General features: G+C 34.0%; 2 protein-coding genes across 6 annotated transcripts in view; both read left to right on the forward strand.

Annotated features, from left to right (window-relative positions):
- LOC125668947 (uncharacterized) overlaps positions 1–22,346 on the forward strand; it is a 57,815-nt gene that overhangs the window by 17,744 nt on the left and 17,725 nt on the right. For 2 of the 4 annotated variants that reach the window (XM_056161161.1, XM_056161164.1), the window contains one exon: positions 2,874–3,756. The exons of 1 other annotated variant lie outside the window; for it this stretch is intronic. The gene's annotated coding sequence lies outside the window, so the exon portion shown is untranslated. Of the gene's footprint in view, positions 1–2,873; positions 3,757–22,346 lie in introns of those variants that run through there. One more of the 4 variants, XM_056161163.1, reaches the window with a different exon arrangement.
- LOC125671793 (uncharacterized) lies at positions 12,256–15,506 on the forward strand. Of its 2 annotated transcripts, XM_056161166.1 has the most exons (4): positions 12,256–13,013; positions 13,122–13,190; positions 13,306–13,453; positions 13,591–15,506. In XM_056161166.1, exons 1-4 carry the CDS (start codon positions 12,752–12,754, stop codon positions 13,682–13,684), a joined length of 573 nt encoding a protein of 190 aa, XP_056017141.1. In that variant the 5' UTR covers positions 12,256–12,751; the 3' UTR covers positions 13,685–15,506. The 2 variants fall into 2 exon arrangements, with proteins under 2 accessions (XP_056017141.1, XP_056017140.1); XM_056161165.1 differs by having other exon boundaries at positions 13,306–15,506.

The following is a 22,346-nucleotide window of genomic DNA, read 5'->3' on the forward strand; positions in this document are numbered from 1 at the left end:
CAGCGTTACACTTAGCTTGATCAAGCGTGTACGTGTCATTCACTGATTGGCCGTGAATTCAGATGACCACCCTACATGTATACCATTCTTTCAATGTGATTGGTCACTGAGAACAAAGGTAAAACCTGTTTGAGAAACATCGTCCAAACATTTGCAGTTTGATCAATCGACGTGAGATGCTATTATTGGAACGATAGTAGTTTTGAAACGCAGCCTGTCTTTAACACCATTAACCATGTTAGTTTGGAAACAAAAATATTGATCACAACCTTTAAGATGTAAAATCACATCAGCAGTTCAATATTGTGACTCTGGGAGAGGGTGGGGGTAGTTTGAAAGGAAAAAGTGAAGTGGTTTCAGTTTCATTATTAGCTCAGCTGATCAAAGATCGCCAGTTGTGTTCATTTTTTACATTTTGGACCTCTTCAGCACCGAACGACCAATTTCAACCAAACTTGACATAGTGTGTCCTTCAAGTTTGTTTGAAATCCTCACACATAAGGGGGAGGATGAGAAAGAGGTTGATGGGTTTCACAAATCTTCTCGGGGATATTTTCGCTCTATACCGGTGACATAGAGATTCCTGTTTATTCTGACATACACTGTATCCCTGGGTCCAGGATGGGACCACAAAGTACATAATGGTGGAGAGGGGAAATTTCTAAAAAAAGAACAAGACTACGACTTCTCAAATCAATATGCAAATATCTTTATGTGTTATAGAATCAGGTTTATGCGAACCATGATCCTGGAGAAAAGGGGGGCACCATATACATAAATTTTCAGAAAATAGTTCTGTGTAGAAGGCGTAAAAATTAAAAAACCAAAAAAAAGCCCCCCCCCCCCCCTAAAATCAAAACAAAACAAAAAACGGAAAAACCCAACAATGTTATATAATACGTTTGCAAGCAATATCTTGGATATGGTATGTAGGAACAACGAAATAACACGATGTAATATGCATATCATATATGTATTTACTCTCTGAATATTAATATATGATATATGCTTACTCCCTTGATATACAGTTCTTACTTGGTTTGTGTATCAATCGATTGCGGATGATCGAACTTACTGTGTACATTGACGCATGCAGTAATGGACAATCACCCCATCCCCCGTAAATCCTCCCTTCTTAACCGGAAGGTCGTGAGTTCGATTTCCGCTCGTGCCATGAGCACGCCAAACCTAAGACGTAAACATAGGTTGTGATTGCTCCTTCGCCGCACGTTCGGTATCATGGGTCTTTTGGATATAACCTCAACAACGGAGGTCTCGTGTCGCGATAGGCGTTGGCACGTTAAGGAACCCTCACTGCTACGGCCCTGAGCGCTAAGCTGTGGTACATGTACTTCACCTACAGCTGATGACGTCTCAATTTGAGTGAAAACTCTTCGACGGGACGTAAAACAAACACCCAATCCCCCACGTATCGCTCTTGCTGTGTACGAAAGTTCTCAAACGGGAAGTAGGTCGGACGTATCTCAAAACTTGCGTATTGTGGTGTAAAGTTTTACATTTGAATGAATAGGTAAAATGTTTAAAAATCTTCTTCTCAAGAAAATCTACTCTGCACTTTCTCCAATTAAAACTGGTGTTTAGGTATCCTCGTTTAATGTACGTTCATATTTGTTCGAACCAGGGATTCGCGTTATAATTGAATTGTTTCATCTCTTCAAATGAATTGATATCAACAATTGAAAGACACTTTAACTCAATGAAAGAGAGTTTTAATTCCAATAATGCGCGCATCATCTCATTTAATGAGCACGATAATTGAATTATTGTTCTCCTCAATTGAATTATTATGCTTACCAACTCAATGCGCGCAATTGAATTATTGCGCTCTTCAATTTAATTAATGATATCATTAATTCAATTGATGCGCGCAATAACTCTTAGAGGGAGCAATTATTCAGTAGAATATATCTTCAACATACCCACAATGATTTCATTAATTAATTGAATTGTTGCTCTCTTTAAAAGAATTGATGCGCGCATATGAGCTCCAAATTAAATTTTTCCAGCAGTAATTTCACCACATTAATGTGTGCATCACTTCAAATTAATGCGAGAAATTTTGATGTGCAAATCAATTCATTTACTAGTATTGTGCGCAACATTTCAATTTGATACACGCATCAAATTCAAATATTGCCCGCAATATTGATGAGAGCAGTAATTGATTTGATGCGCGTATCAATTAAATTACTGCGCGGAATAATTGAATTAATGACATATTCAAATAATTTATTGATTTGGCGCTCCATACCTTTAGTATCATTTCAAAGTTTCCCATGCTGGCATAGGTGGCAGCTAGTTACAAGTACTCCAGTCTCGCTTTCCCAAGATTCTCGTTCTCGAGATTTTGCACGAGCAAAAGCCTTGTACGATTCCTAGTCTATTTCTGTGATTTGAAGTCGAGACTTGGCGAGAAATCGACATCGTTTCTAATTAGCAGATAGATACGCACCTGCAAAACATTGTATGATAGAAGTTCGAAAAAGTTGTACAATTCTGTTTACAAAGATAAAAGTGAAATTCTCAACTGAAAGACCTTAAAGGCGTAATTGAATAAAAAGTAAATTTGCATAATAGGAATCATACTATGCTCTCTTTCGTGCAGTATCCAAAGTGAAAGTTTTGGCGGAGCGAAAGTACTAGTTACATATGAATACATGATTATTAAGAATGTACACAAGAACCACATATACAGAGTCTGTTTAATTTATATACAAGCATCATCGTATAGTGTAGATTCAAGTTTGTCACACCATCAGCTTACATCCGGGGTAGGACTGTAACAGGGTTAATGTGAATCAGGTGAACGTCTAGACCATTGGTCACCTTATTTTTTTTTTTATTCTCTTCAGAACTTGTGATGGACATATTCCGCGGCAGCATATACATGTAGAAAGTGGTCATAGGAGTCAAGGAATGGATAAGTTACTGGTGTGTGGTCAGGAGAATTGCCATCAATGAGTCAGTGCCGTAAAGTGTCCTCTTCCTGTTGATTGTCGTTAAAGTAACAAGGACAAGAAAGTAACATCAACCTACAAGTACTTTTCATGAAATCGCAATATAATGACTTGTTAGTTGGACTAATCCTTCCAAGAGAAACAAGACGTAATTACATGTATAATAAATATAATATTCACATAATCTAGTGTGTGAAGAATTTTCAGAAGGCATTGTCCGAACTTAGCAACTTTTGAGACAAGTATGGGATCTCATTATTTTTCTATTAAAGAATGATCAAGCAGACAGCCATTTCTAACCCTTACCAAGACAATGGACATTTAACTCCAACTCAACGCCACTATAATACGCGTATGGCCACCACTTGAGTAACGAGTGATCATGTCTTTGGTGTATGAAAGGTGAAGATTACGAACAACTGATCAATCTCATAACTCCCATAAACAATACAAAATAGAGATTTGGGCGGGCACGGACCTCTAGACACACCAGAGGTGTATACAAAGATCGATTTCGACGATTACAATATGTAGAGACTCACATAATGGTAACCGTGGTTGACTTCGTTATTCTTTGCTGTATTTTACACAATATTTGCATTCTAACAGAAGATTAAAGGATGGAATTTTTTGAAGATGATAATGCAGTAAACTCTAATCCTGTGCAGAAAAACCAGGTGGAAATGATGAAGCAAATACCATGGTTTTACACGAGAGAAAAGTTTGCAACATATTTAATTTATTTTTGTATAATATATGCATTAAAAGCCCTGTAAATGTTATATATGACTTTGTTTTCAATATTGTCAGATATGCATTATTGTACACACACACACACACACACACACACACACACACACACACACACACACACACACACACACATATATATATATATATATATATATATATATATATTGTATAGATGTAAAACTTATATTGTACAAATTTTGATGTACAAAATAACAATAAACTTGTAAAAGCTAAAAGGAAAACTAGAGTGCCAAAAAAAAAAAAAAACAAAAAAAAAAACAAACAAACCTGGAGCCAAAATCGTCCAAGGATTAGAGCTATGCATGAGGGAGATATAATATCTTAATTTTGAAATAAATTGTTAAATTTTATCTCAGAAATTGAATATACATCCGTATTTTCAAGCTAGTAACAAAGTACTTAGCTACTGGGCTGTAGAGACCCTCGAGGGCTAACATTCCACCAGCAGAGGCCTCGACCCAGGGGTCATAATGAAAAACTTATACGGTACCAATTTTGATGCACCAGATGTGTATTTCAACAAATAATATCTCTTCAGGGATGTTCAAGCCGACATTTTGGAAATTCGAAATAACAATAAACTTGTAAGAGCCTGCGCCGACCAGAGGTGAGAGGCCAAATGAGTTTTAGCGCAATGCTCTAACCACTCGGCCACGGAGGCCCTCAGGCTATAGAAGAACGTCGTAGTATTCATTGTTTCACTTAAGTTTGTGACACAGCCACCTCCTTGCCTATGTAGATATTGATACAAAAATTGCTGAATGCTATGAAGTACACCCAATTATAATCAAATGTGGAAAGAAAATGGAGATAATGTATCGATATATAGATTTAGGAATTTCTGCACACAATTCTCAGTTTTATTACTGCTGCTGTTCAGACCTGTTAATACAAAAAGAATAATGGAACTCATGTCATATGAAGAAATATTAACCGTCCACAAACATGATTGTATGTCACTTTACAATTATGAATACGTTTTCAAAATTTTAAAAGAAAAGTTAACCCGAGCTCGAGGTTTTTGACGGGAAACCCAGCAAGTATGTTTTTGCGTTAGATTTCGGAGATAATTTGCTAAAAACAGGAATATGAGACACTGAGATCTACCGGGATGTGCAAACGAATTTAACAAAAAATTTACAGGAATTAAGATTCTACATAAGATTGATATTCCAGAGATAACATTGTATCTCTGACCAGAAATGTATGCTACTTTTATATCATTTATTGTCATCATGTATCAAACATGGTTATAATGGTTTTGAGAGGAATAAATGAAATAGAAATTGATGATGAAATTATGCTTGTAGCGTGCAATTGTTATCAACAATCTTATCAATTTAATACTGCCCAGTAGTTTATTTTGCGTATACATTAGGCCCAAATTGAGTCTACCTGGGAATTTTCAAGGAAATTTTACTCACAAAATTGATTGAAATTATTGTAATTGAATGGTAGGTTGCTTTGGGGATTATCAAATCGGATCAGTTATTAATTCAATCAATTTCTTAACATACATGTAATTTAGACCTTTAAATATTACAACCCATTCTTCATTTTAACACATGTATGCAAGGTGAAGATAACGAACAGTGATCAATCTCATAACTCCTATAAGCAATACAAAATAGATAGTTGGGCAAACACGGACCCCTGGACACATCAGAGGTGGGATCAGGTACCTAGGAGGAGTAAGCATCCCCTGTTGACCGGTCACACCCGCCGTGAGCCCTATATCCTGATCAGGTAAACGGAGTTATCCGCAGTCAAAATCAGTGTGCCAAGAACAGCTTAGCAATCGCTATGAAACACGTCAGACAGCATTTGACGAACTAGATCGATATAACGACCATAGAATTTGCAAAATGCTGACTTCAATCGAGACTGTTGAAACCCCTGTACCATCAACTTGTTTGTCAGTAGCTTACCTCGATTTAAAAACTGACTATACGCAGAACAAGCTCTTGCATATCGAATTAGTTGAGATATATAAACACCATATGCAGGTGATAATGGAATATTGTTACACAAATATGGGAAGTTGACAATGGAGAAGCTGAAATCATCCCGTTTGTCATACAGTTGAGTTGTCAGTTTGCCGTTAATGTCTACTTTCAATAAAATATCTAAGTATGAAGCAGAAGTGGACGACTCTGTGGTGTCCTTTATTTCGAGCTCACAGGGATATATCAAATCGACATATGAATGAAAGCTATTATTGTTAATAGACAAAACGTAATCGATTTATCTAAACGTCGAATTGAAGGCCACAGCGAGATATTTTTTCTTCTCACGTAGAAGTTTTTGAATAAATTCTGCTTCCTATGAATATAGAAACAGGTCAGCTAACAAAGGAGCACAATTCGTGCCCATGGGACTTCCAACAGACTGTTGGAAGACCTGATCACCAAAGACCACGAAGATATTGTCAATGAGGAACTCTAGCATCATTTTTATATCAACTTCAGAGTACTTGTGCGTGGAATCAGAGTGGTGTTTAACAAAGTAAGTTTTTGAATGACTGATAACTAGATATGAATATTTCCGTTTTTGTTGAAGAAGCAACATGTATTACAATATCTGCTTACGAAAGATAACCCGGTCAATCGTTTACAAAGTTTCTAACCGGTTAGCATTTTTTCAACCCAGTAATTGGCTACCGGGGTAGTCGGTTAATTGTTGCAATCTATAGTATGTACTAATGCTTTCCCACCTCTATAGACCAACGAAGTTTTGGATATCGTCCCGCACGAATGACCACTCGTGAAAGCAAGTTGAATAATACAACTTTTAGAGTTTTCATCTTCGAGTTTTGATACACATTAACCAGAAATATTGTCATGTTTAAGGCCTTTTACCCAATCCGGATTACCTCTTCACCTCGCTGTTATTAAATATAACTCTCTTGGTTGCGCTCTTTCTGACCAATAGAGAATGAATTTTCACAAACGTTTTTATGAAATGCTCTGAATGAAGAAATAAACGTCAAGTATTTATTGAAATTAGCTCTTTTAATTCATTATAATAAACCCTGAAAAATACCATCCATGTAAGAGAATAAACTTTTCATTGGCATCGATTCATTTGAAAATATTATCATGTGTTTAAGGAGTTTTATCAAATCAGGATTACCTCTTCAGCTCGCTGTCATGAAATATAACTCTCTTGGTTGTGCTATTTCTGACCAATAGACAACGGATTGCCACGAACATTTTTATGAAGGTCTGCAAATGGAGAAACAAATGGCAAGTATTTACTGAAAATAACTCGTTTAATTCATTATTTACAAAATCCGAAACATCTTATTCATGTAGCAATAAATTGTTCATTCTCATGAATTGAGTAGTAGTATAATTTCTGGTATAGATTGGGATTAAGATATGTAAGTAATCAAACTTTTACGATTTTCTTTGCAGATCAAACAAAAATCTGAAAATGTCAATTGTGGTCAATAGCAGTGTAGATGGACAAACAGCGTTGTTGGTCACTGGCAAAGACCCCTCCCACAATAATAATATATCTGTGAACATATAGAAAATACATATCTATCGAGCTCATGTAGAGAACAACGAGTCATTTCATTGTGTTATGTCTGATCTCAGAATTGCAGCTTGTCCTCACGAGAGACAAAATAAATATATTTATAAACGTTATAGGTACATGTAACACGTGAGTTTATTTTGAATGTCAGCGTTCTTGCTTGTTCGTGCGTATCGAAGTACAGGTTTAAAGTAGTGATATCATTCGAGAATCCGCTGCCCATCGTGCAACAGACCACCACCCACCGACTCTTCTTTTAGCATTTCATGCATTTAACGCTGTTAGTGATATTTTTCCTCTGTAGAATGTTGAATGAAGTGAAGATATAGATTTATATGTACATTTGAATAGAGCAGTTTAACTGTTGCACTCGCACAGGCGAGCTGTTTCTATATTTGTGTTTGAGTTTTAGTTTATAAATAGTTAATGTTTGTTTGAAAAGGTGAATTGGAACATAAATGAGAAAAGAGAGTTTCATACATGCTTGTTTTAGTTTTTATTTCCTTTGGTGAACTTTCCATTTGTTTCTCAAACAAGAGTTAATTAAGGAATGACTTTAATTCTGGGACAAGTTATACGAGTATAACCTGGTTTGGGTCAGTTTACGCTTTATAATAACTTGCCCCAGAATTAAAGTCATTCCTTATAATTTAATGCAAGAGACAAAGATGCTAACCTTCGTTTATCAAAATGTACATAAACTCGGAAAAATACAAGTCAACCAAGCCGCGCAATGATTTACTTAGCAACAGCGACACGAAGCGTCTAGCTGCGAAGCCAAAGATCGCCATCTTAGTTCTACGGAGCCTAGCCATTTATCAAAATATTGTATCGAAAATGAAGTTTATCATGATAGAAAATATGTGTAGACTATCCATGTAATGCGTATTTCACTGCCCTTTAGAGATAGAGATCGACTTTGAAGTCGCACATCTCCGAGAGATTGAGAAAATACGGGAAATTGCATTGTTTAGGCCTACCCAAAATAAATCTTCAAATATCAGAAAATGCAATAATTTACGGCTTTCAACTCTGTGAAAACTTCTACTAAACGAAAACTTACCCTTGTATGCAATGTTGTCTCTAATAGTAAATCCGACACAAGAAAATATGTAAGCAAGTAACAAATAGCGATCCACATGTCAATGTGTCTGACGTCATGTGATAAAATGTGACGTATGAATTTTTGTTTGCTTTGTTGAAAGACGGATCAAGGAATGAAACAACGCACCTCCCCCTCCTTTTCCCCAGTGAGAAATGTATTTCAAAATGAACAGGGTAATGCTTACTTGGCAAATCATTAATTCGAATGTAATATCTTTGTTTTAATCTATTCGACCATACATACAGAGAAAGATGTTGTACAAAAGTGATTTGCGTACAAGTAGGCCTAGATGCTAATATTGACAACGAGAAAACAACATGTGTATCAAACCGAAGTATCTTATTGACATAATTGTGCATGTTGACTTTCTATTCCATAGAACGCTGTTCAAAAATAGTGCTCCGATGTAAATTTAGAGAGAGAAAAAAAAAAAAGTTCCGACATCTGGTTGTCAAGGGGGTGTGTCCCCATACCAAACCAAGTTATACAAAAATAACTTGCGTTCCTCAATTGGAAATTGACCAATCAGAGACAAGAATAAAATAAGAATTAAATCATTTTTAGGTTACGACTAATCTTAAGAGAAACCGGTTTTGTTAACTGTAACTTAAAATTTTCACTGTAGTAAATTAAAGTTTTGTTAACTGTAACTTAAAGTTTTCACTGTAGTAAATTAAGGTTTTGTTAACTGTAACTTAAAGTTTTCACTGTAGTAAATTAAGGTTTTGTTAACTGCAACTTAAAGTTTTCAGATAATTAAGGTTTTTTAAACAGTTTTTTTACTGTAAAAATAATCTGAAAAAAATGTTTGTAGCTAGTGGCTGTAATTATAAGATCTAATCGCAGACTTCTACGAAAATAACACTTTTGTTTAAAAAGGTATTAAAATTCCAAATACATGTACATTGAACTGCTTTAATTTCATTGAATCGTAATTATATGAATAAAATTTTATCATAGTTCAACACGGTATTACTTGAATTGATTTGCTTCAAATATCATTTTGTAATTTAGTTGATTTTACAAAACTAATACTGGTAAGTTGATAAACCTTCGTTGTTCGATATTCGTGAATTCCTCGATGAATTGTATACCTTTTGATCAGCGGAGAACAAAGACTGATCAATAAAAGATCAATTACCAGGATGTAAAGGTATGAACACGGTCCGCACAAACAAAACAAATTTAGGCTGCAAGAAACATTACTGACAAAGTGTATAGCATGAGTGAGGAAACATACACTGTACATGTATCTCTATATATAGGATCTTCCATGGTTTGTGGTTTGTTATGATTTATATTCAATTCGTTGTGTGTTTTCTCTCCCCGAGCCTTGGCGAGGGGATAGAAAACACACAACTCGTTGAATATAAATTGTTGAATATAAATCATAGCAAACCACAAACCATGGGATATTCTTTTTATCACATGTTAACCCCCTCATTTACGTTACTGTATTGTTGGGAAGTTTCTTCCTGACATTTTCTAAACAAACTACGTAAAATTGACGTTTGTTTGTGACGTCACAAACGGCGAAGGAAAACATAGTGTAATAATTAAAATTTATGTAAGGTGCGATATATACACTGGGTAAAGGAGTAAAAATGTGATAACATGGGTTATATAACAGAAGAAAAAAATTCTCTCGAACGTTCTTAAAGGTCTCCTTAGAATATACATGAACACAATATAACAGAGATTGATCACTGTACTACTTTTCTACAGGAAAAGGTGGTAATGTACCTATTTTTATATGACTTTGTCATTGTCGAAGCGCAAATCTTTTGGCAGATAGACATGCTCCAATTTACATTCTGTTTTGAATCCTTTTATTAGGTTTATCCACTTTTCTGTGTTTTCGTATGGTTAATACTATTATTGTTATCATTATATACCGGTATTTCTTTTCATGTTGAATTTTTGGTTTCAATGCGTACAGATGATTAACTTTATCGTTGTATATAGCCAAAACAAAAATTTAAGACCATCTCAATATAGGGGAATTGTTGACAACCTGTTCATGTTATGGTTCTATAAAAGTTACCCGTGGTTACCATAGATTGCCTCTGGTCACCCATTGATGTAATGGTCATTATCTAAGGGTTGCTTCTAGTCACCTATAGATAAAATAGTCATGTAATGGTTACCTCTGGTCACCCACTCCCGTGGGGATCCAGGTTAGAATAGGTCCTCAGTAACCCTTGCTTGTCGTAAGAGGCAACTAAATGGGGCGGTCCTTCGGGTAAGACCGCAAAAACCGAGGCCCCGTGTCATAGTAGGCGTGGCACGATGAAGACCCCTCCCTTCTCAAAGGCCGTAAGCGCCGAGCATAGGCCTAAATTTTGCAGCCCTTCACCGGTAATGGTGATGTCTTCATATGAGTGAAACATTCTCGAGTGGGATGTTAAACAGCATACAATCAATCAATTTGATCACCCATAGAAGCAATGCTTAAAAAGGGTTTCTTCTGGTCACCCATTGATGTGATGCCATATGAGGGTTACATCTGGTCACCCATTGATGTAATGATCATATAAAGGTTCCCTCTGGTCACCCATGAAGGGTTACTTCTGGTCACCCATTGATGTAATGATAATATAAAGGTTACTTCTGGTCACATTGATGTAATGATCATATAAAGGTTACTTCTGGTCACATTGAAGTAATGGCCATATAAAGGTTACTTCTGGTCACATTGATGTAATGATAATATAAAGGTTACTTGTGGTCACATTGATGTAATGGTCATATAAAGGTTACTTGTGGTCACATTGATGTAATGATCATTTAAAGGTTACTTGTGGTCACATTGATGTAATGATCATATAAAGGTTACTTGTGGTCACATTGATGTAATGATAATATAAAGGTTACTTCTGGTCACATTGATGTAATGGTCATATAAAGGTTACTTCTGGTCACATTGATGTAATGATCATATAAAGGTTGCTTCTGGTCACATTGTTGTAATGGTCACGTAAGGGTTATTTCTGATCACCTATAGATATAATAGCCATATAAAGGAAACCTTTGGTCACCCATAGATGCAACATTGTAGTAGTATGGTTATAAGAGGATAACCTTTGATATACGCTATGGTATGAATTATATTGTATAATTTCATATCACAGAAAGGTGTCCTGAGGTAACCGACATATCAGTGTATGGATGACCTTAGGTCACCCTTGCTTATTTTTCTGTTTCTACTCCCCGTTATCTCGTATGCAAATCTTACAAACAAACCTAATATATGCTTTAATTTCTATTTGCAACAACTTCATTGAACAATTACAAAGTAAAAAACATGATATGGTTTAGATAAAATACCCATGGACCATCTGAACAAATATTTGGACAAAACTTGCCTACGATTTGGTGACAATATCCCCAGTAGATAAAAATCGCGACGGTTTGCAAACAGAGACACAATGAGAAGTGGTCAAAAAGTTTTTTTTATCCTTTGGCTCAAGTGAGCTAAACATTTCACCTTGCCACTGTTGTAGTATCATAAAATATAACCCATAGTTACATGATTTTCATTTCTGAAATCAGAAGGTGAGCAGCTGTCCCCCTTTGCAACATTATCTTATAATCATCTGTAAATCAATGGCAACAAATAAATAAATAAAAGGACATGATTCCAAGTTTAATTGCACTGCACTGTATTAATTTTATGCTAGGTTTATATCACATTCTCGTGTTTGGGAAACACTGGGGAATGCAGATAACAGTGAATTTTCAATTTAAATTAGGCTATTTTGTTGTTTAGAAATGATGACATGTAAATAATTAGTAATGACTTGCTTATTCATTTCACTTAAGTAGTGTGCATTATACTTTCACTTCTTTTATGTGGGACTATTTTTATAGCGTAGTAAACAGTTAATGAATATAAGATCCGGGATCATACAAAACTAAGGGGACTTTGGGTCCTACTTGAGGATAGGAATAATCCTTCTGTCAGACATTTCTTATATCTACATTTTAATCATTTTAATTCCATTCTGATAATAAATCCGCGTTGTATTTCAGTTCAAAGTGAATAAATACGCAGTGATTAGTCTAGTTAGAGAGTTGACAGTTTCTGGGGGTATTTTAAATCATCAGTTTTAGTAATAATGAGAAGAGGATGTAAATGTATAGTTTTATAACTTGTTTTAATTAAACTATTGTATTCATTAGTGTATTTTGCAGAATTTGAAATTTCGAGATATGTGGCGATAGAAAAATAACATTTATCTATATTTAGGATTTGGGATTTTTATATCTATATATATACAGACACACATATATTTCTTGATCAGCCGTGATCACGTGTAATTTAAGTTTTATTGAGTTATATTGCTCACGGAAAATGGCGGGACTGATGATACTGACGATCTTACTTACTATACAATACGGAAATGTAATTATGACGAGGGAGACTAAGTTCATGTATAATATTGATTTAGAAGACATAAAATATAAATTTCAATGTGATACTGTGGAATGTGAAGGAATAAGACAATTTTGCACGGAGGACCAGACTTGTCAATATTGTTCGGTGGATTTGTGTAAAGTTCGAAGCCCGCCGCCACAATGTCAAATACAGTGTCAGTTCTATCAACATCAAACAGGTAAGAATTATTCATCGAGGTATTAGATTAGACGAAGCTGTTGTTGAAATGGAAATTTAAAAAACGTCCTTTAAATTAGGCGTAACCTTATAAAATTTTACGTATCAGAGGATGTTGAGAATACCACATGGGACAGCCCCAGACCCCGGGAGGAACGTGACGAATGTTCTGGAATAGGTAAGCACTACTAGTACTCTCTTCAGTTGTGTTTTATTGGTGTGTGCTCGCGTACATATTATCAAATAATATGCACACATGTAAGAACTAATTTTTGAATCATCTTTTTTTATAGATAGGACAGCTGTATATATAATCATTGGATGTGGTACAGGTCTCGTTGCATTGGCGCTTTTTATTGGCGTTATTTACTTTAAACGTTCGGACAAGAGTGGTGCATGTGTCATCTACAACGTCAGGAATCAGTTCCTCAAATGTTGCAGGCAAGTTTGTTTTATTGTCCATAAAATACTATACATAACCATGGTAACAAAGTTAATGTACACTGTGAACTATGTACCCATCTGCTTAATTTTTTTTTCTAATCTGAGGATTCCAACACATAGTATTATTTTTTCAGGTGCGATTATCCACCTGACAGTAAGTATAAAACAACGTGTACAGACGACAGAGGGGAAGTGACGCCAGTTTGTGTAGTAACAAGTGGAAATTAGACAAACCAGGGCAACCCAAGTCCAAATCAGTATTTGACTATTAATATTTCTTGAAAAATGTTATGATCTATCAGAAAGTGGTGTGTGAATCCAGCAGAAAATCGTGTTAAATGAAAATAAAAACAGACAATGAATTAACCATTTTAAGAACCATCGGATGGAAATCAATCCTCATTATTATCTAAATACATTTGACCACGTCCCCGGAATATGATTTGAGCTGAGTGAGACTTTCCCATTTATGATGTCTAGGCATTGTCATGAATGGTTAGACAATAGTTCGACTGTAAACAAGAGTTGTTGATTTTCGGGATATTGAGGTGTGTATCACTGACACTTTACCACCAACTTGAAAAAAAAAACTCACTACAGATTACAAGTGAGGCATTGTTGGATATATTTTTTACCACCAACATGAAAAAAACACCATACAGATTATAAATGAGGCATTGTTAAGATTAAAAGTGAGGCACTGTTAGATAACAACTACCAGACCGTTGAATGACACGTTCAGATTTAGCAACAGAAGGTGATATTTCCATCTTGATCCAATGCCCTTTGTCCAAGGTCAAAATAATTTAATTACTGTCAAAGCCATGTTTCAGCAGAATGTGCTCTTCCAATTTAAATGAAAGTCCTTATATATCCTCCTTGGGCGTACGTGTATAGGGAATCAACTGTTTAAGAGTTACATTGTGTGTTCGTGTATAGGGAATCAACTGTTTAAGAGTTACATTGTGTGTTCGTGTATAGGGAATCAACTGTTTAAGAGTTAAGGCCATGTGTAAGACATCTAGATTTGCTTTACTCACAGATATCTGTGGAAGTTATCATAATCGCCATTTAGAGTTGCAATTTTAGAGGAAATGCTCTTTGACATGTTGGTTAGAAGTGATTGTAAAATAGAGATGTTGTTTGTCATTTTCTGAATAATAGATAATTTTAAGATCAAGTTTGTAAATGTTGCATTGAACAATACAATTTGTTGTTTACATACATTTTTTTTTCAAATGAAAATGTTCCTCTGTATTTCACGTCTATCTACAGCTGACAATATTGTTGAGAAAAATATCAATAAGCACTCCATGGAAATCTGGACTAGGATTCGAACCTAGATTCCCGAAATGTAACTATTCCGGGAGCTTTACCATTAAGCTATCCAGACATTGTGTGTACATGCGAATGCGTTTCATTGGCAATCCGTTACATGGAAGTTTTCTTTCACGAGAAAAATTAATAAACAAAACTCAACTGTCGCATTTAACCAATAGTTTCACAGAATGCAGAGAAACGTTGGGTGATATTTTTTAAACAGAAAATTGTCAGAAGGCAGATGAGACCAGGGAATTTAAAAAAAAAAGATGTGATTAAGGTCTTTTGAAGGTACATTTGAATTTTTTGAAAATTATTTTACTTCATGTTTATATACTTTCTGAGATTCGTGGATATAGCCACATTTAACGAATGATCTCAGGGTATCTGAATCTATGTCGTTAGTTATGTATATATGAAGATTTTTTTTTCATGCATAAATTGCTTTCTATAGTTTTGGTTAATGATAGTCAGGATTTTTCTGAAAATATTACTTAAATTACATCAATGCTTAAATGTGTATATTTTACTGGTTGACTAGGTGAGACTGAAAATGAGTATTTAATTGTTGAAGATAATTGTATCAAATTTATTGTGTGTGTAAAAGTGATTTTAAAACAGACAGAATTCATGTATTTGATTATTGTTTACATCATCTTTTATTTGAATTACTCATTGGTTCTCGTATGAAATCATTTCTCCCCACCAATAAATGGCCTGTTTGTTTTTAGTCTGTTTTCGTATTATAGATCTGAGAAAAAAAATTAGTATTAAAACTAAGAATTTACGAGACCTGTAGCTTATGTTATGAGGGTTATGCACAAAAGAATCATTCGCAACATTGTACAAAATAGAAAATTCACCAAAAATTATGCTGCATGTGTTTAAATCATGATACATCAATTCCAGTCACACTGAGTTACTCAGGTTATAAAGCATTGTGAAATTCGAGAAACGCACTTTCATAAGTTATAGAGTAAATGGGCATCGAGTTTGTGAAAACTAATGTCCTCGATAAGATTACTTAACTTTTTCATGAGTGGAAAACCAAAAACACTGTATGACTACAACCTTGTAATCTTTTTGAAAAAGGAATATGCTGAAGTCAAAATTGTACCTAGATACAGACTGGTTAAAACTAGTATACTATAGAAGAAATGTCTTGATAGGTAACCAGCAATGATCTGTGTGAATATATAAATTATGACGTTCTATTCTATATATAGACATAATAAAGCCTGCGATACCCTGTAAACATTCTACCTGTACGTGTACATATACCTTTAAAAAGTCGTTTCAAATTCTACCTGTACATATACAAATTAATATGATGATTTATAAATACCGATAAAGGTCATAGCAATGTAAACTGAAAATCAAATATAAAATTAGAAATCATGATTATAATGGTAACATTCCAATGCATAAACCGTTAACTGCCTATTGAATCATAACCAACTGTCTGTTACAAGTCTCGTGCATGTATTAGTTACCTGCCCGCTGACAAATTGTTATCATCGGAACTCATAGTTCAGGCGTTCTTAGAAAGAACACAGTGTCATCATCCACACAAGGAAATTAATGCACTTTGAAAAATTGCACAACGCAAGGAACTTGATTCCTTGACGAACACCAGCCATTTTTCCCGCGCTTATTCCGCCTACACTTATTACCAATGGAGCAGGATTGAACATGAATTTACCAGTACATATTTATAAGCACTAAGTTCCAACAACATATAAAAGCACCAAGTTCCTACAACACCCGATACCTAAAAGTGTCGGATCAACAACAAGGATACAAGGTCAAATACAAAAAAATTATTCAAAGCACTAAAATGACCAACGACACGAACAACCAGATTGTCAAATTTTCGGGACGACCCGTCCCTTCTTCAGGACAAACGAAAAGAATTACATAGTGTGGCCAATATTAACAGAAAATAATAACAAAAACTAGATATAAATACATCTAGCACTACAACTACACTAATCTACAAACGTATTTACAACGCAGACTACATTTGTTTTTTGGTTTTTAGGCTTGCCAATCAATGTTAAAAGCGGAGCGAATTAGGACATGCCTTATTCGTCCAAAGAGCTGATCCAAAAGTTTACAATATAATATTTACAAAAATAACATAATGATAACACTATTGTAGTGAGTTCATCGTCTGCTTTTATTTTGAAATGCGAAAAACTCATTTTATATCGATATGATTATAAAATCCTCTCCGTCTTCTTGCATGGGTAACTAAGTGGGGAATTCCCCTTTGCTATTTTTATACAGCATGTGTACTACCAATGCATACTGTTGTCTATTTTTTGATCTTGAAAAGTTTTCGCTTGAGATGAAAATTTTCATTAATGTTTTACCTAACTACAGAAATTTACACTTCTGAGAGATAGTAAAAATGTCAATGTAGCTGCCACAATAGAGAAAAGTTTATCATATTACTGTTAAAAATATCACTTCCACGACCATCACTTGTGTATTTTGAACATAATAACTACTATTATAGATAACGTTTTCACATAATTATACAGCATGAAATATACACCTATCTATACACTGAATATCATGATAGAGGGATCAGGGCGGGTGTGACCGGTCAATAGAGGCTTGTTCCTAGATTCCTGATTTGGATTATTGATAGGATTTATAAAATTGATCACTTTTCATTTTCCTTTTTTTTTTCACATATACGATAATGATAATAATAACAATAATACATTCTCTTATTTAGAGAGGATAACAGAATTTGTATCAAATACATGTGATTACTTTACAGTCTGGTCCTGTATTACATTCTCAGTTAATCTGTGCATTGCTGTCGTCGACTTTTTTATATTAATTATTCATAATGTTTGATGCAATATCATTATTTCTTAAAAGTTTAAGAATTTGTTCCATAGAAATCAACATATATTTAGGCCTACCCGTTGATATGTAAACATGATATAGTAAGGACTTTCGTTATGTACAAAAATGAAACGTACGTAATTACTGTCACCAGAGCAGGTATTTTATATTTCAGTATCAGTGATATAAAATTAACGCATAACAGCATTCAATGTGTTTGCTTTTTAAATAAAGTTAGATAGCATCAATGAGACAAAAAATGACAAGTTGTATCGTGTGTTTTTCAATTTTGGTAAATGAATGATCTTCTAAAGTCATGTCGCCGAACCATAGTTTTTAACATTTAAGATAATACAGCCTTTAATTTTCTGCCTACATATTAGTTATGGTAGCTTTACAACTTAAAAATGTAATGGATTTTAATATCATGTTCTCTGAGCGTATGGATAAGAATGAAACGTACTTTATCCCATGTTTTAAAAAAACCCCGATTTTTTCAATGCAATATATGCATGGTGCAAATTGTATAAAACATCTTGTGTATTTGTAATCTTGCGTATTTGTAATTGTATAATACATCTTGCGTATTTCTAATTGTATAATACATCTTGCGTATTTGTAATCGAGTATGAAAAGCTATGACATGGCGTTAGCATTTGAATTTTTTAGGCATTTATGCATTGGTCAAAACGTACGTTACTGAAATATAAGGTACCAAATCATACGAAATTGTGTTTCAAAATGTGTTTAATTTCGCATATAGTATATGACTATCGTTTTGAAGGTCTCTATGTTTAAGATTCGAAGGAAAACAGAGACAATGCAAAATCAGTAATTTGAAGTAATCTTGTGATGTAAACAAATATTACATGTATAATAACAATTTATTATGCAACTAAATTTTAGACGGTATTTTTCCAATTCCTGAACTAGTAAATGATGTTCTGACTATATATCAGTACGACATTATTGGTGGTGGGGGGTGGGGTGGGGTGGGGGTGCACGTGATATATTGTAAAGAGCATTTCTCATAGTTTCATAAACTAGTCGATTGTATTCATGAACTTTAAATTCTATCAATCGTGATACGTAATTTACACTGTCAGAGAATTATAGTTTAAAGTATTCCAAGCATGGATATGATTTGTAGTGATTATAACCAAGATTTAGATCAAAGATTTATTTGTAACACATACGTCTGTTAGCAATGCTAGATTGAAGGAATGTGAAATGTTTTATGAAATATCAATTGAAAATGATGGTTTTCCAATTCAATATAATGTTGCTCAGAATCAATATATGTGGTCCTATCAAATCATTTATGAATTCGATTTATAGCAAATAATTCGTAAAGAAGAAAGCCATATTCATGTTGGTAATGTACATATCATCTGCAACATAACGTACAATCAACTCTCCAATGCAACTCTCTGGGAGGAGAACCCGTTACTATTTCACTTGTGAATCTAAAAGATCTACATGTAGAATTGAGAGAGGGGCTGCCCCTTTTTTACCATTATCTATTTTGCGATGTATATAAAATATATCTTAAACAGTAATAGCGAATCAGAGGAATGTAAACCTGGGAGTGGTGAATGAAGACGATAGAGCATTAATAGAAAAAGACTACACCCACCTCAATTTTAGAATATGAAGTTTTATGAATTTTGTTTTTGAGGTTACCATAGAAGAGATTGACTACCTTCTCCCCCTACTTTGATTTTTTAAAGACAGTCATTGTAGAAGACCCCCGCTCCAACGAGTTAGGATTTTGAAGATCGGTCTAAACTGCTTATTGTTTTTTTTTTTTTCGTGTTTCTTTCTTTTTTCATTTAGTTATTTTTTCTGCTTGTCAAGATGTTTTGAGGAGCCGAAACTTTCAATTTGTAATTCCGACCTCCATTTCCTTTGAAAAACAGTGATACTGCCTGCTCAATGGATATTTATTGTTAGGCAATTTAATGATTAGGATAGCCCTATATAGACAATGCCATTTTCATTCATATTTGCAGAAAATGCAACTCAGCAGAGGGGAAATAATGACGAAACTCGACACATATTATATATACCCAAATTAAGTTTGGAAAATGAGTTTTGCAAACGTGAAATGTACACGTGTTACGGGTACGTTATCTGTTTAGGACAGCACGAATGCAGACGGGGTTTCTACAAATTGTATTTCTTATACCTGAGTTTTTAACGTTTGATAAAAATGTTGCTGTGTAAATACGCAGTGACTTATCTGTTATTTTTGTCATGTTCTCTTCAAATTAGAAATATACGTTACTTTAATTAAACTGCAATAAAATATTGAACTACACAAAACTTAATAATATTTACTCTAATTTTGTCATTCATTGCGCATGTGTTTTGTATTGTGCATTTAGATTATGTTAATTTCTAGACTTTTAAGAGGAAAGTATCACGTAGCTATCTGTGAAATGTACGTTACAATATGGGGCTTTGAAAAAAGTTTCAGAATTGCTTTAGTGAAAGGTGAAGATCAAAGTTATTGCATGTCCTGTAGTTGGAAGACATCTTGAAGTTTAATTTCTTCAAATATTATCAAGATTTTTATACACAGAGAAAGCTGCATAAAAACGAATACAGTACAGTATTTTAACATGATCATAAATAACCATGACAGAGCATAGTGTCTCTGTTTAAGGAGTAGTGTTCTAGCTACATGAAATATACACCCTAATACTTTGTTTCCATTGATGTTTTCAATATTCTGGGAGCACCAATTCGTATAAGAAATACGTATTGACAGAGAAACTAACGAAATATAAAGTGTTAATTTATTTGCTATGGGGTGTTTATGTATGACATTGTGTAAAAAGAAGCACGTGACAATTATATGAAGATGATTATATTTCCCTTTTCTGCAATTCTTTAGCTATATATGAAAAAGTACAGTTTTGGAATTCTTTATTTTTTCAGCAAATATATTTATTAATTGCACACATTAACTGAGAATGGATGTACAAATCATTATTCACAGACAGGTAAATAAGAAAATAGAAATTTAAATAATGTGAATGAAAAAATAATAACCAATATCCTGAAGTACTTTATCAGAATCAACTAGAATTTATCCATGGTCACAGCTAATCTCGGAATCAGTTTGTGTTCGAAATGATGCTGGTTTAATTTATATTGACGAAATTGTAAACAAAGCCTATCAGAAAATATAAAATTTACAAAACTACCAATTGAGACAAATAGATGATTTGATATTGTAAGAAAAAATAGAATTTCATTACTTGTTTCAATGTATCTATAAAGAATTGTGCATTTACTTGAGCTATTATAAATCCAATCCAAATGTTCTGAAATTTGAATCAATTTAAAATGTAACAAACAAGAATCAACTTATCAAAATTTGTAAATATTTAAATAGTTAGTTTTCTGGGTTAATACCTCAACATCTGTATCTTCTCTATACTGTGTTGTAAAGTTACGAGACTGAAGCCCATTGTCATTGGTTTTCAGAAAGATTGAACATTAATTAAGGTCTTCCGTAACAACGGAAGACCTTCTACTGATTGTGCTGGTTAAGATTATTCTTATTATTCTTTTTTTTCCCCTTCTTTTTCCTAGACGCTAACTTTGAAGCTTCATATCTCGCTCATTTCTGCATGGATTTTGCTCAAATTTTCAGGGTTTATAAACTTTACAGAACAATTTTAAATTCATGTACTACATTTCAGAAATTCCCTTCTGTTCACGAGTTATTCCCCTTTGAATGAAATTTTAGGGGCTTTGGTTTCCAGACAAAGGCTCCGAGACTGTATAAGCTTGAGCAGAAAATGCGTTGAAAATGAAAAGTAGGAGCATTGTAGTTGTGCACATCGTTTTTTGTTTTTTGATTTGATTACAGCGTTCGAAATGGTGGTTGACAGGGTTAAAAAATTAGGACGCCCAAAGGAACAAAAAATTACACATATTTTCCTTTGTATCTTTTAAACTAAAAATATTTTGTTAAGACGTGTAGAACAAAAGTTGTGCAAAATGTTAAGAGCTTTCTTTTGATATCCTAAAAAGGGGCTGGCCCCTTAAATTAGGGATCTGGGGATCTTCAAAGTTTTCACTTTATAACTAAAAAACGGTAAATATTTCGATATGGCTTTCGCTGGAAAAGTTGTTTTTTAACATCTTCTTGATCTCATAAACATAATATTTTGCTCGAGTATTGTGTTATATATGAGTAAAAAGCTTGACCAGCAAACAGGTAACCTTATCATTAAGTAGGTGAAGGGGGGAAAATATCCGTATAACTTACTTTGGCATGTGCCCCTGGCGTGAAATTCATACGCGACTTCTGTGCGCACTGTGTACATAATATACCTACATGTATTTACGCAGATAGATATTAAAGTTTAATAAAATATTCAAGATTTGAGAGCAATTTATTTGATTTGTATGTATAAATAATTCAAACTCGATGAATCATTCTCTTCAGTCTGAATATTATGCTATCATAATTTTGTTGCATGATAAAATATTGGTAACAGCTATAAACCTTTATTGTATGTCCTGTGCCATAAATTTAAATAGTAATTTTTTCTTCATTATTGGGACTGAAAAGTTAAATGCTGAAAGAATTTAATCCCACATACACGCGCGCCTCAAAAGACTGATTCGTGGAATGAGATCATACACGCATGTACTTGAGTAGTATAAATTTATTAAACACCTATAACGA

The sequence above is a fragment of the Ostrea edulis genome, chromosome 4, assembly GCF_947568905.1.
Source record: "Ostrea edulis chromosome 4, xbOstEdul1.1, whole genome shotgun sequence".
NCBI classification, from domain to species: Eukaryota; Metazoa; Mollusca; class Bivalvia; order Ostreida; family Ostreidae; genus Ostrea; species Ostrea edulis.